The 15,991-nt window shown below is 39.0% G+C and overlaps 1 protein-coding gene across 22 annotated transcripts in view; it reads left to right on the top strand.

The window, feature by feature from the left end:
* LOC121313459 (protein scribble homolog) overlaps nt 1–15,991 on the top strand; it is a 135,256-nt gene that overhangs the window by 36,690 nt on the left and 82,575 nt on the right. For all 22 annotated transcript variants that reach the window (XM_041246003.1, XM_041246002.1, XM_041246015.1 and 19 more), the window contains 3 exons: nt 11,335–11,452; nt 13,285–13,363; nt 14,575–14,664. In XM_041246003.1, coding sequence (XP_041101937.1) covers nt 11,335–11,452; nt 13,285–13,363; nt 14,575–14,664 — 287 coding nt within the window. The remainder of the gene's footprint in view (nt 1–11,334; nt 11,453–13,284; nt 13,364–14,574; nt 14,665–15,991) is intronic.

Genomic DNA, 15,991 nt, shown 5'->3' with positions numbered 1-15,991 from the left:
CACAAACTTTAGCGAAACATGCCCTTAACAGCAAACTGCTGGTATTTGAACACCATTTGACCAACAATCTCCAAACTTGGTAGTTATTGTCCCAGTAACAATGGAATACAGATGTCAAAATGGTGATGTTTTATAAAAAAGCAAAACTAGTGTTTGTGTGTTAAACAAAATGGCCACATGACGCATCTTTAGAAAAAAACAAAAGAAAACAAAATCTTCTGGGGAACTAGTGGTCGCTGATTTCAAAATGGCAAATTGAGAACTCAACTCTCTTCCACTGGAACTGTTACAGGAGTTTGGGAGCCATAAAATGCCTGACAGTTCTAGTTTTTATTATTATTTGTTTTATTGGTTACCTACACAAAAATAACATCAACTAGCTTGTCAGTCATAGATGTGTAAATATGAAAGTTAAGCACTATACTAAATCAACAATTCTAACATTAAACACTATTACAGGTTAAATGTTTGGTAATTTAACAGACTCATTCATTATATCACACTTTTTCATAAGAAATGTTTCACAAAGCAAGCAAATCAGACAGGGCTGTGGTTGAATTTAGAACACAGAAATCCTTAGATGCTATGCAGCATCCTGCAGTACATTACGGCTGGGAAGTTTTTTTTTTTTTTTGTATACAGATCTTCTGCTTGTAGGCTTGCCTGCTGCCAGGGTTGCATACTGTAGGTTTACATTGCGATTGTACAGCTCATATGACCGAGCGAGCTTTCTCTTTTACACCCAGGAACTCGAGAGTGGATGTCAGCAAGCTACCGGCCTCTGAAGGACAAAGGTCAGCCCTTCATGTGTCTGCTCTGAGCTCACAGGGTGCCTGGCTTGCAGGGTTTGCTGTAGAGCGATGAGGAGAAACAGTCCCTGATGGTTTTGCCTCCCTAACCCATGGGAGTGCCAAAACCAATGCAACGCTCCCTTTAGAATCCTCAGCGAAGACCGGCGTCTTTGCACCACCAAACCTGTGCTGAATGACTCCCCCTGCACACCGTGCAACCTGTACTTTTACCAGTGAACACACTGGATTCTACAGTTTTTATCCTGTAACTTGTTATTTAAGTAAAGTGTTAATTTTAAGAGTGCCTTTTCTGTTTGCTACTGTACTATAGTTTTCATAGTGGTTTTACATATATATTTCACTGTGTACAGTATGTGTGGTTGATGCTGTAAATCCTTTGTATAGTAGCCTGAGCAGTGGTGAAGGACCTTGGTTCATCTTTTTGTCTGTGATTTGTATAGGTTGAACAAATAAGCTCACTTAAGTCTTGAAGTGTCTTGGTGTACCAAGCTTGAGGAGTTCACAGGCAAAGCCGGAGCCACCATATTGTCATTGAGATGCACTGAACTGAAATGATGCTTTTTGATATGTGGAAATCAGCAACACTCCTTAAGGCGATTTCTAATTGGACTTCAATTACAATACATTATCTCAACAGTACTGTTAGTACATTAGTTAAAAGGACTGTGTACTGTATAGCCTATATCTAAATGATTTAATTGTCTATTTTTGCTGCTTTTTGTAGTAGGAACATTTTAAGAAAATTGCATGCTGTTTTGTTAGACTACTGAGTCGATATCAGACGCTAATTTTTGTGGTGATGGTTGGTCTGTACTAAATCTCCAAATTTAGATTTTTTTAAAAAATACACTGTGGTGATTTAGTGGAATGGCAACAGTAGGATAGTGATTGGGGAGAAAAAAAAAAGAAAGCTTAACTCCTGTTTGTACAATGTAGTCCCCAGGTCTGACAGCACTGGCAGGATTCCCTCCATTCTCTTCCTTGATCAAGAGGCAAGGAGAGATCCTGGTTTCACTGCCTGTGAGAGTGCCGGCCCTTTGTTTGGCTGGCTGGCGCTTTGTTACTCAGACAGAGACAGCCCAGCCTCCCCCAATGCAGGAGAAGCCATTTCTATTTAAAACAGATCTCACTTTCCCTCTCCCTGTCCAGTGGGTGTGGGAGTTCAGTGGATAAAAGGAGACCTGCTCCAGGACAAAGGCCTCCTTTCTTTCTTTTACGGAGAGCTGGGAATTTCAAATTGAGGCTGTGCTGAAAGACTGGGGTGGAGGGGTATAGGAGAAAGGGAGGGAGGGAAGGAGGGAAGAGTGGCTCACCGGGTAGAGAAGAGAAAGGGAGGGAGAGAAGAGTGGCTGGGGTGGTAGAGAATCTCTTCTCTTCTCCCCTTCCTCCCTTCAGTGGCTGGGGGGTAGAGAAGAGAAAGGGAGGGAGAGAAGGAGGGAAGAGTGGCTGGGGGGGTAGAGAAGAGAAAGGGGGGAGGCAGGGAAGAGTGGCTGGGGGGTTTGCTTTGAAGGGAAGAGTGTGCAGGCGGTGATATACGTCTTCTGAAGTTTGGTTTGGATTGAGCTATTGTGGTCTACAAACAATTTGTTTATAATTTCCTCAACCTTTTTCTGCTGCTTCCTGTCAACTCTCTTGTGACCTTTTCATGAAAAAATAAATCTGGATTCAAGAACTTAGGCTAGTTCTCTTTTGACATCATGTGACAACTAGTTCACCACATAGCCTGATTCATCTGTACTGTACTTTTTTTACTTGAGAATGAGAGTAATGGGGTATTAAAGCGATGGCTTTTATACAGTACAAGACGATCAAAAGTTGAAATCCTGCTAAAGCGATCTATAGTACGAAGCCCATCTTCAGTACCAAGTGTCCAGCATTTATAAGTCTTATAAAGGTAAAACTCAGGAGGGAGCAGTACTCCTAGTGGTTAATTTTTGTGCACTGGGCCCAAGTGAAATGAACACATTGATTCCACTAATCATTTATGAGAGACAAAAACAGACACGATGCTTTATTTAGGATAACAGACTATGATTAATCCAAAGCAGCAATGATAGTATTACAATGTTTTTAACACTGTTTTATCCAAAACTATTCCTACATAGGAATATTGCTGGAACAATAATGCAAGACTTAGGTTTCTAACAATGTTTTATCACGTTTTAAAAATATGATACAAGAATTAGTGAACAAATGAATGAGAATCAATTCAAATCAGTAACTGCTTTGTCAGGCATACTAATCTAACTAAACCACCTCACATAATGCTTGCATTAATTCATATTGAAGACATCTATAGTTTAGGCAAAGAATATATGCTTACCCTTCTCTTTTGAGGTGTAAGTGATTCAGAGCGGACTGGTGATGTCAATCAGTAGGTGAAGACTTTTCAGGCAGAGTCTCAAATCAGGATTACACTACAGTGGCTGGGTTCAAATTCTCATGAGTTCAGTTGAGGATCGGAGGTCGGGAAAAAAAAAACAAAACACTTTGGTATCGTTTGATTAAAGTTTATGTACAGTTTTTCAGTTGCATACCAACCTTTTGTGACATCACCACAACCCCCCTGCTCATACAGTATGTGGTCACAATGTGTCTGCGAGCTATCAAGCTTACCTAAATGCTATACTACGCAAGTAAATATAGTTTAAGTAAATATAAATCATAAGCTTATCACATTTAATTAATAAGTTTAGCATTTTAATTATACATCTTTACTTAACACCTTCACAAAAAATAGACTTCAACCTGCTGCCTCAAAAATCTGCTTCTAGTGAGAGATACTGCAAGACCAAGCAACACTCTGCCCTTTTCACTGATAAAAACACACTGTCTAGATGGCCATTACTGGGTATAAGTTCATTTTTAAGAGAAAATGGTTGTTAGTTAGAAAAAGCCCCTAGCTCTTGCTTCGTTTATAAAAAATTGAGGTGTTACTGCTTCGCCAAAAAGGCGTTAAAAGAAGACAGCTATAATTAATATTTTAGAGAAACTGGTGCTAGTTTATTTTTAATTGTAGAAAGTGCAGTATGCAGCTATACTTTATGCTAAAAACTATTAGCAGCAAGCAGGCAAGCTCTTCTCTTCAGGTGAAGAGGGACCCCTTCTTTTTCTGTTCTCCTCTCCTCCCTAAACAGCAAGGCTGGTCCCAGGCATCCAGCATCACAGGCATGGTGATCTGTCTCTGGTTGGCACCTGTAATGTACTGTAACTCCCTCAGTAAGCTCCCTGTACTTGCAGGCATACCATGCTTCCCATGGCTCTCCAGTCTACTGGCTGTTTACACTTAAGGCAGGTTGCTCTTATTATTTCCTTTCCATTGAAATTAAACACTGGCTCTCCTGAACTAACCTCAGTTTGTCATTTATTCTTGGAATTTATCACTCTCAAACCAATTCTTTTGGAATCACCTGCCGGACAGTTATGGAAAGTCCTGTGCTTGTCCATGTCACCTTAAACGAGCTCTACTGGCTGGCCTACAGTAACAATGACATTTTAGTTTCTAACACTGAGCATCTTCTAAACAATGAGTGAACTAGGGCCTATGGAAATGGAGACATAATGAGGGTGGGTAATGTTATTTGCCACCTCCCTGCCACACACTGTACATGTTGAGCATGAGGGTTGGGCACTTTTGGATTCGGCAATGTACGGTCAGAAGACAAAATATCTTCAAACCAATCTCTTGAGTGAACCACTTCACATACTGAGCTTGATACAGCAATTCAGTTCATAATTAAAAACCTGCAATTGCTAAACCTCCTACTGTATGCAACGGGGGTCTTACTGTACAGTATTTATTTCTGAGCATACAGTAATGCTTGGTGAATGGCCTTTTATTGGTCATTTTAAAATTTAAATATATTAAATAGTTTTCCCCAGTCTGTATGGAGTGGAAAATCCCATGTATCACTCTCAGTTGTGGAGGATTGCTAATAAGGTACCGAGGACAGGGCTGCTGCTGCTGCTTCTCCTCCTTGTGAAAATGAATTGGCTGAAGTTGTTTAGAAGGGGTCTCCGTTGGCATAGTCTGGAGATAGTGGTAGGAAGAACACAGGTGCAGTTGAGGACTGCCTCTGCCTTGCTGTGTGTTCAGCAGCAGTTACTGTGTGTGGTAAGAAGAGGTTTGGGTTTGCATGGATTGTATGCTGAAGCATTGTTTCATAACCAGGAACTGCCAGTATGCAGTATCACACCCAGAACAACTTGTAGCAAAGGGATTTAATTTGTGGTTAGACCATGAAAACTGCTGTGCAAGGGCCCTTCATGATTTACAAAAAAAAATAATCAATATCTTGAGAGTAAAATAGAGAAGCTTTCCTCCTCCCAATACATTTAATTTATTTGGTTTAATACATTGCTTATTTAACCCAGGTGGCATTGATCCTTGCTTTTTATGATCTCTTTTATTTTTGTTTGAACATTTACCCTAGCACTTATAAAATCACTATGTAATTTGACAGTGAATAATTACACATCCTCGTTTAATCAAAAAACGAATCTCGTGCACCTGAGAGGCAGTAACCAGTGAAGTTGCCAGACGTGACCATCGGTGTATCAGAATGGCCGATTTATTTATTTTTTTTCTGTCCATCAACGCATTTCCACATGTCTTTGGCTCCTTAGTGGCCCAGATGAAGTCTGCTGGTGGGATTTTTACACACTGCACCAAACAGTTGTGGTTGTGCGAGTCGCACAACTTTGGGCTGTCCTTGGAGCCTCGCTGTCTCGCTCTCTGCCTGTGTGTATCTGTCAAGACTGAGGCGCTCAATAGGATTTCAGCACCTCTTCAATGCAGAGCTGCTCTGGAATCACTGAGCCGTCTCTGAGTGGAGGAAGCACCTCGCTGATTTTTGTTAGGGAAGCTGACTAGAAATCCATCCCACAAGGGAGAGAGCCAAACTCCCTATTGTAACAGTAAGGAGTTCCTGGGTTTGAATCTCTGCCTAACCCACTACTGTGATCACCTGGGTTGCAAAAGCCCTTTGAAATCTTTAACAGCACTCCCCTTATGACCACAACGCATGATATATATATATATATATATATTATATATATATATATATATTATATATATATAGATATATATATTATATATATATATTATATATATATATAATTAAGTTAAATCAGAACTCCAGTTGGGAAAGAGAAGTTGGCCACACTCAAATAACCAGTTTGAGTAATTGAGTGCTTCTGGATTCTGTTGCTCCATACAGAGTTACTATTTTTTACCGAATTTGCGAGCTTGCCTGGAAGATCTGAAGTACTGGGACTGAGGCCCAGAATAACAGATTCAATAAATGCAGACTTTGGCAGACCTCACTGGTTTGCTGACCAATGGGGTGAAAGAGAAAAATAAGTTAGTTGGTAAACAAGAGTCACTTGACAAAAGCTGAACTGAGAGTGTTTCAATCTGGTCCCAAGTCATTAAAGAACTAGACTCCCCCCCTACACACACACACACACACACTTACACTTCTCTCCCTCCCTTCTGCTTTGCCAGCTTGCTTATTCCCAGGACACTTTGACCATAATCTGTAGAATAAAACACTACTAAGTTACAATTGATAACACATCATCTTTAATATCTTAACCCTCAGATTCTCTGTAATGTATGCTGTATTGTATTCTTTTTCTATGGGTCAGCTCCTCAATGCAGTATTTACAGTACCATCCCTTAGTATTGATAATGACAACACTCTTCTATACTCTTCTCTTGAACGAATTTATCTTTTACCTTTTAGTTATGATTACTAGACAACAAAGACAATGGGGCTGTTTTTGAAAACATTTAAACTTAGTGAATTGCTAATTTGTTTCAAGGAAAATAAAACGCCTATTAAAGTTACACAACTAGAAACAAACACGACAGCACAGGTCACGCTAGCTTTTCTGTTCATGCTTTCCTGAAAGCACAAGCCCAAAATTTTGCGTCCCATCCATCAAATATACATTTTAACACAAAGGCTAAGCAACTCCAGGGATGTGCATTTTGGTACATTTTTATGAACGTTTAAACTCAGTAGAAGTTTAATAAATCTCTCTCTGTGTATAGATACACATATAAACACACACACACTTTTCTTTGTTATATATACTAACAGTAGACCGTTCGCATGACAACGAGATGGGATTCTAAAAACTGTTTGTTGCCTTCATCTACGTGTGTTTTAATATTTTTTCTGCATTTCGGTAACAGCAACAGCATCGATGGGTCTTTTTAAAGCGAAGATTCATGAAAAAACTGTATTTACTTGCGTATATGCTTTTTTTCCCCTCACACACGCAGTACATCTTGCCGTCTCAATAAACAAGCCGCGGATATTTCATCTACCAATCAGAATTATAAGAACATATTTTTTGTTTGCGTCTATGCATTACTACTGCTTGCAACTGCTTCGGTCACTGTACTCGTAGTTAGAAGTAGATGGCCGAGATGCAGATGAGCAATCTTCTTCATGGGAATCCCCTGAAGATGCTGACTGCTTAGCAAAAGAAAAAAAGGTTATGCTTTTTTAAAAAAAAAAAAAAACATCTGTAAGGGCTTTCCTGTTAAACTAGTGCCGGGAAATAACAAAAGCACAACGTTAAATTATGCGACTGCAAAAATGAAATGAAAGTTGATGAACAATTCATAATTTGAAATAAAATTAAATGGACCAAAATCAGGCTCAGGCAAGACTGCAAAAGCAAAGATTGTTTTGCAATTAACATCTTTTTCGGAGTTTTAATTATGAAACATCCATCCATCCGTTACCTTTAACCGCTTAATCCTATAGAGGGTCGCGGAGAGCCACAGCCTAACCTGGCAGATACAGGGCGCAAGGCAGGACTACACCCTGGACGGAACGCTAGAGAGGCCAATCCACCTAGCCAGCATGTCTTTGGACTGTGAGAGGAAACCCACGCGAGTACATGCAAACTCCTCACAGACAGACCCTTGAGACCGGAAACGAATGAAATGGCTTAAAAGTAAATATCCCTAATATTGCTGGCAATGCCAAATATGAGGCTTAGTGCTGTTGCCTACAGGACTGGGGTGTACCTTAATCAATGCTGTTACATTGCAGAACAGTTTTTTTTTTTTGTAAACAAGCAAGTATTTTACTGCCATTGCTGCAGTATAGTGGGTTACCATGAATATGCATGTCTGCGTCCCTTTCCATTCTGTGTGTCCAGTGAACGCAAGACAACATATTTTTCCGTCCAGTGGATTTGTTTTGCGTTAACGCGAACTCTGGGGCAGGTATTTAAAGTAAGGCGATGAAGTAATAGTTTTATTTATTTATTTATTTATTTTTTAACCAATTGAAAAAATATTCTGTAATTTTACACAAGTTAAAACATTTGAAATTCAGCCTCAGTTTAAATATTGAATTGGAGAGAAAAATAGTGTGTGTGTGAGAGAGAGAATTATAAACTAGGGTCTTAAAAGATAATTTAAGATCGTCACGATTGATGATGAAGAAATATTCAGCCGATTTTTGCTAGATAATGGAAAATGTAATTATCGTCCAACCCCTAGGTGCAGTACTGCAGATTGCCCTGTCTGCATGCTCACTCTCCCCTGCTAGAAACCCACCCCCCCAATCATCTCCCATCCAGGCACTGCAGCCCCTGTGTCCCCTCTGTGCTTTGTTACAGTTTTACTGCTGGGGCACACGCCACTCGTTAACAAAGTGTTTATCTGTGTTGCTCTCCTGCTGCTCTAGCACTTTCATTACAGTTTTACAGTCATTCTGCGCTCCATAAAACTAGCAAAACTAGGGGGTAGCAGCTGTTTCTTTTACAAGTCTGGGCGGGGTTGGGGGCGGGTTACTTTATTTGAAATGAGTTACTTAATCTTAAAATTGTTTCACCTTGGTTTTCTTTGACAGATATGGAGGGTATTTTACATTTTGCTTTGTCTTACATAACACAATAAAAAAACAAAAAATGTGAAACATGCTTATTTTCAAAGGAAGATGAGAAATAAAAAAAAGTGAGGAACGTTTGTTTTTCTGTATAAGGAAGAGGCACGAAATGCAATAAGACACACACAGTTGACCACCCTCTCGAATCCACAACAGTTATCGGAGTAGAACTGTCCTTGTCAACTATTGTCAGCTGATGCCCAGATTTGTGTGTGATTGTGTGCCTGCAAGGGCTGTCTGTATTACTCTGTCGGCATTGTATTTGTAGGGCGTTCCCATCCCCATTAAACACACACCGACATGGTCTGCAGTCAAACTGGAAGACATACAGCATGAATCACCAAGAGATTAGCATGCAGATCTGTTTTTTGTTTACTTACTCTTTTGTTTAGCTAATTTAAGAGCGATTTTTCCTTTTGTATAAAAGTGATTTTGCTTTTTGCTAGAGAGGTGCTGTGCTGTTCTGTACCCCTTTCTGATTAATTCAACTTCTACACACTACAATTTGAAATAAAACAAAGCTGTTTGAGTGCAGTTTATGGTACGCTGTACTGAGTGCTTTCACCTTTGCTGGCTCCGTCCAGTACATTTTGAGAAATACTTCCTGTTATTTCCATGAGTTCACTTGGAAGACAGCCTACAGTACTTGTCTATTAATTAGGAGGGTTTAAACTAGTCTAAAATGCTAGTAACAATTCATACCTGCCAAATGTTGAACTGTGCTTTTCAGTTCATTTAAAATTGGGCTGTAGAACAGTCCATAAATAAATAAATCTGCAGGGTCGCTGTGTCAGCATGAAGAGCAGTATAAAATGAAGACAAGCAAAGAAACGTTGGGGTACGACAATATTATTCCAAGGGAAACTGAAACAAGCAGCTGCAGCTAGAGTAATAGACCTACAGTCACAGATAATCGTTTTGTGTCAGATGAGAGCAGAGAGGGATATATACTATAAAATATGTCTTGTCTCTGACCTTCAGCTGTGATACTCTACTACTGGCAAAACACTATTAGTCCAGTGTGCTGATTGAAATTGGCAATGGTGGGTTATGTTGGTGGAAGGTAGTGTATTGAATGGTATTGACCTACTTGGCAGTTAACCAATAGAAACTACTGTAAATAAAACCCCTCAGACCATCATGATTGTTGATCTATAGGTTAGCCAATGGGCTGTATTTGTTATTGGTACTCTATCTTGTTCCGGTGGTGATTATGCCTAGTGCAGTTTCATTGTGAAGGAACGTAACATTGTTAATGTTGCTTTTTCAATCCTAAAATGTACCCTCTTGGTTGCTTGTTATCAGTATTAGTTTTTTAAATAGCCTTTTAGTTTGCATATATGCTACTATTTAGTTTGTGCATTCAGAAGTACAGCCTGTACCATAGAGAAACTGAATAGAACCCCTCTCAGTATCACAGGGGAAATTTACAGTACCACATGTACAGTAAATTAATTTCATTCAAAAACAATGTTATTGTTAGGCTTCAGTTTAAAAAACAAAGCTTTTTATTCCAGAAAATGCCAGCTGTGGAAATGTTCATTATTACTATGGTGCTGTAAATGGTTAATTGCTGCTACTTCTCTTTTATTAACAATAGTCATTTTTAAGCTGTGGTCTGTGTTTTACGGTGCCTTGTCCTGGGAATGGTTTCTCTGACTACTGTATTCTCTTTGTTTACTTAATCATCTTTGCATTTTCTGGGATTTTTAATTAATTTAGTGTGGTTACAGTAACTGCTGTGCATGTTATCTTTAAAACTTGTTCTTTGTTTTTGTGGACTGATGTCTTGAACTTCACCCCTTTTTCCCAAATGCCTGCAGGGCTGTCTATGATAACATATGGAGGAGAATGCCTCCCTTTGTGAGAAGTCCTAATCAGCTGTTTTGTAAATTGATTGTGTTGCAATAGTACAGTGCCAGTGCGAACTGGTCTAGTTTTGGAGTCTGGTCAGACGAGAGAAAAAAGAAATACAAATAATTTTTTTTGAGTGCTTCATTTGGGATTCTTAGAATGAATCCTCCTCATGTGAACCATTTACAGTAAAAGTCTCCAGAATAATTGTCCAACCAGAAATCCATTTTGCCCAAGTTTCTAGGGTTTTGATCGAGGAACTGCTGGAAGAGATCCAGACAACCACAGAGAGGACTGCCATACCATGCTGTATGATAGTTCGTTTTTATAGTTGAGTGTCTTCAAAAAGCTACAAACATCTGGCAGAAGCCTAATATCCCATTTTAAACATTTATGGTGTTGCTTAGTAACTGACCATAGATGTTGCACACAGAAGTCTGTTGATGTGTCGTGGCTTCTGCTCTTCATGAGCTACATCATGTCTGGTGTCATGAAGGCCTAGTCAGACTTTTAACCCTTTCCCTCCTGTTTTATTCATCCCTAGTTCTCTCGGATGTGTTTTCCCCTACGACTCCTTGGCCCCATGTACTGTGCTTGAAGGCACTGCAGAGAGCTCTGCAGGCTTGATCCTCATTGTCACTGTTGTTCTGCGTCGTCTTTATTTCTGAATTATTTGGCTTTATTGTGGCACTACTGCTGCTCAGTGCTTTGTATGGTTTCTCCGCGCTCATCTTATCCTTCTCTCCTTTCAGCCTTTCTTTCGCCTGCTGAACCTGCGGAAGCTGGGCCTCAGCGACAATGAGATCCAGAGACTCCCTCCCGAGGTGGCAAACTTCATGCAGCTGGTCGAGCTGGACATCTCCAGGAATGGTAAGGAGACAGCCTTGGAGTAGCATGTGCACGTCCACGCATGCATGCTAAAAGAGATTCCATAATGGGAGTTGTTCATTATATTAATTCCAACCTTGTTGTCTATTCAGTGACCTAAACAGTGGTTGATCTTTAATTAGGACCAAACCTGCCATTTTTACTCTCCTTTTAAAGACAGGGACTCCCATGCTGTTAGAGCTGTTGGTTTTCTCAAAGTCCTTCCTGCATTTCCAGCATTTTTTTTTTTGTTATTTGGAAAAGCTTCTCCTTTTGAAAGTTGCGGGAGATTAGGTTTTGGGTATTGTTGTTTTTACAGAGGCCAAGAATAAAATGGCTGCCAAGTCCCGCTCCATTCCCTTTACCACAAAAGGTTTTGTATGGATTAATCTTGACTGAATGCATTAGTAACATTGGTCTTGTGTTAACCCTGTAGGAAGTAACTAACAGCTTATCTAAATGGCTCTCATCTCGCGTCCAGCATGTAATGTAGGTATGAGATGTTGCTAAAAATGTGAAACCCATACTACATAATATAGATTCAACCCTAATGATAATTATTCTTGTTGTTCTTCTGGTCCACAAGTACCAGTTTTAAAAAATTGTAGTTCTAACTGAAGTGGCCGGACTTTATTAAGGTTTCTGCTTTTAAACTGCTTTGTTCCATTTCCAGCCAAATTCTTGCTAAGGTGAGACTGAGACGCACAAGATCAGATTCCATTTATTTGGAATGTATTTGTATTGGAATTATCTTTTGAGATGTAATTTGAGAAGGGTTCTGCTGCTGAAGTTACAAAACAACAAAGATCTTTTCACTGGCAGTACTTCGGCACTGAAAAAGCAGGGGAGGAGTTTTTGTGTTTTCACATGCATAATGTCAGTGTTCTGTGTCTTAAGTCCCCATGGACATTTTCATGCTCTCACTTTTGCAAGATCAGCACATGCTGTCTGCATTCAGCCACGTGTTCCATGACTTTAAACTTCAGTGGGCAATAATTCAATGTGGGTTAAAGTTTTGCAAGCTTGGAAGAGAAAATTAATAAATAAATGAATGAATAAACATAAAATTATATAAGCCCTCATTCTTGTTCTAGCCCAGCCAACAATTTTGACCAGAATTCATTTTTCAAAGATAGTGTAGTTTAGGTTTTCATAAACATGCATGCAGTCAGTGCTCTCATAAATTGCACTGTAGGCATCAGTTGGGTGTAGATCTGTAGTGGCGTTCACATGCCCCCAGGGGACAAAAGCATGTTTCTGAGAAGTTTTTTCTTTTGTAAACCCATTCAATTAAAATTCCTGATACCTCCGGCCCTTGTCGTAGTCCGTATAATAATACCACCATTCATCTGTGCAAAGTAGTTACAAGAGTCCTTGCAGACTGAAGTAGTAATGTGGTTGCCTGCCTCTGCACAGACAACAGTGTTTCTAAATGATTGTCAGTTAAGAAGATCATGTGCTTCTTGTGTCTGCACATAAAGCAAATGTTTGCATTTGTCAGTTGTTAAAAGGATCCTGCCTCTCTCAAACAGATCAAAAGATTAACGTCAAGTTCATTAAACTGTACCTGGCAACTTTCCTGAAAAAACTGTCGAACAGAGTGTTGTTTTTTTGTTGTTGTGCATTCACTCTAGAAGTGTTGCCTTGTTTTAATACGGTCTCCTGGAAATCTCAGCCGATTGCCTTTCCCCATGGTATAGCCATAGTACCGTACATACATCTGGCAGTTATTTCCAGAGAAACTGATTTGTCCACAACAAACACGACTTTAAACTGACACAGGTATTAATGTAATTGCTGGAGTTTTTCAGTAATTTCTTTCTTTTCTCTTCTAGACATTCCAGAGATCCCAGAGAGCATTAAATTCTGTAAATCGTTAGAAATCGCTGACTTCAGTGGAAACCCCATTTCAAGGTAAAGGTTTAATAAAAGTAATATCAATGCTAATTAATAATACACTGCTGGTGTGGACCACATTCTGGGGATGGGTTTCCTTTGTTTGTGTTTGATGTTTTAAGGCAACAATTTTGTCACAGAGGTCACAGAAATCGTGAATCATAAATTTGAAAAAGTGTCTGTGAAATCTTGGAAAAGGATGTAAAAACCCTTGATTAGGTGCTTCCTGTATTTCCTGTAAAAAATGCAGTGTGTCAGGCCACGAAAATACAAATCTGTGTATCTGTAAATTGTGAGCAGTTTCCTGTAACGACACAAGAACAAGTGCATTGGAGAACCAGAAGTTTATCAACTTAGAGGCTTTCTTTTAAATGCAGACTGCATTCACAAAATTGGATACATTTCCATTTAAGTAGAGAATTTCAGACATTTAGAGAGATGTGGGTATGTTACAGTGAGAGGTATTTTACAATGACGGGGGAAAGGTTTGACGATCCGTTTAGGCTGTACGCTTTTCCAAAAGAGACGCTCGTTGCAAGGTTGTAGATGACGTAATTCCGACCTGTCACACAGGGTTGAAGACCCTCGACTCTGAAAGTCTCAAGTATGTACTCTAAAGTAAAATTTAAACTTACCAACAGTCAAAAGCAGGAGTCTTTATATTGTTGAATTGGGTGTGCTATTTAAAAGCTCTTGTGTATTGTGATATAGCTAAAACTCCATTATTTGGTGAACTTCCCGTGAATTCTTGTTTTTTTGCCGTACCTCGTCCGTGAAATGTATTAAAAATGGCCGTGCCAAAATCGTAGCCTTAATGGTGATGCATAAACTACATTTAAATTGAAATGTAAAAAAATTATTGGCTTAACAACACCCCCACTTCCTGGGCTACATTTGTTGGAATGACCAATATTCTATCAGTGAGCTTGACTACTACTCTAAGATACATGTGTTTGCAGTAAAGCATATACACAAATAAACACACACTTAGAGACGTCCACCAAGTAAATAAATAAAATAAAATGAACAATGCATATGCATTTTAGATGCAGAGTTTGCCTCAAGCAGTAGTGAAGAAACAGAGGTATATCAGTGGTAAAAAAGAGAACACCATCGGGTGCAAAAAAGAAAAAAGCAAGCCCCAGGATGCAGAATAATGCCATTTTAGGAGTGAGGATCTGGAGCAGTACAGTGTTGTAAGCAGTGCTTTGCTTTGTCCTAATTGGCAGGCTGCCAGATGGGTTCACACAGCTCCGCAGCCTCGCACACCTCGCCCTCAACGATGTATCCCTGCAAGCACTGCCCAGCGACATCGGCAAGTAAGTACACCCGAATATAGGCAGCACATGCTGTCTGCTTATAATCCCTACCTTGTCTTACCTTTATGTCCTATGGTACGCCACACTGTCATATGGCTTTAAAACTGAGTGCACTGGAAATGTGGTCTCTGGGCTGTAACAGTTTGCAGCTTTTAGGGTAGAGTTTGCTATGGAAACAGCTTAAAAATGTCTGTTTCTAGAAGATGACAGTCCTCTTTTTTTTTTTTTTTTTTTTTTTTTAAGTAATGCTGCTTTCAGAGGCAGACTGACAAAACCACCCCTGGCACAGGGAATTGAGCAAGAGGGCTTGGAGTGAGGGAACGTTTTATGTATTCAGTTTCAAGCTGGATGTTCTTTAAATCTTCATCTTTTTAATTAATTAATTCTTGTTAGGCACTGTACTCCTGCCAAGCACGATATACAGAGAGTTATGAACTTTGCTAGTTTGTGAAAACCTATAAAAATAATAAATAGGAATGTCAAGCGATTAATCTCTCAATTAAACATATTAATCTTGGCTTTAATCGCATATTTAATTGATACAATTACTGCATCCATGTCATTCAAGTTTGTATTATTATTATTATTATTATTATTATTATTATTATTATTATTAATAATAGTTAAAAAGTGTTCTTATTACCTTTAAGGCCTTACATGGTCTTGGACCTTCTTACCTTCATGACCTGCTGACACTATGTCCCTGATCGTTCTCTGAGATTGGAAAATGCTAATCTTCTGACAGTCCCTAAATTCGTGTGAACTCTGTTGGAGCCAGGGAATTTAGTTAAAATGACCCTCGTGTTGGGAACTTGCTCCCGATTCAATGCTAGCACAATTGAATTTTTTAAATCCTGTTTGAAAACATTTGTGTGGGTATGTTTATTTGTAGCGGGATTATATATTACACAGGATTTTTTATATTTATTTTGTAAAGCGCACTGGAATACTTGTGTGAAGAGTGCTATCTTATTATTATTATTATTATGATCATCCAAAAACAGCATAAAAAACCTGTTGTCCTATTATGTTGTTGCCCCTTTATAGTTTTGTATTTATTTACACAGAAATGTACAGAAAAATGAGCATTTGCTGTTAAATTGTTTGTACCAATTGCTAAATCACAATGGAGTGTTTCTCACCTTAATGCATTTCAGATTATACTGTAATATAATTTGTCTAAATAAAACAAAGCATTCGTTGAGTAATGATTGTATTCTCCTTAATTGTACTATTCTAATATTATACTTTATATGACTAACTTTCTATGCAAACGCAGACTGCTCTCATTGCATTGCATGCACTCGAGTATATTAAAATGGTGATG

The sequence above is a fragment of the Polyodon spathula genome, chromosome 3 (genome assembly GCF_017654505.1).
Source record: "Polyodon spathula isolate WHYD16114869_AA chromosome 3, ASM1765450v1, whole genome shotgun sequence".
NCBI lineage: Eukaryota > Metazoa > Chordata > Actinopteri > Acipenseriformes > Polyodontidae > Polyodon > Polyodon spathula.
Note: the sequence above shows the minus strand (reverse complement) of the source record. Positions and strands in the feature narration are given on the sequence as shown.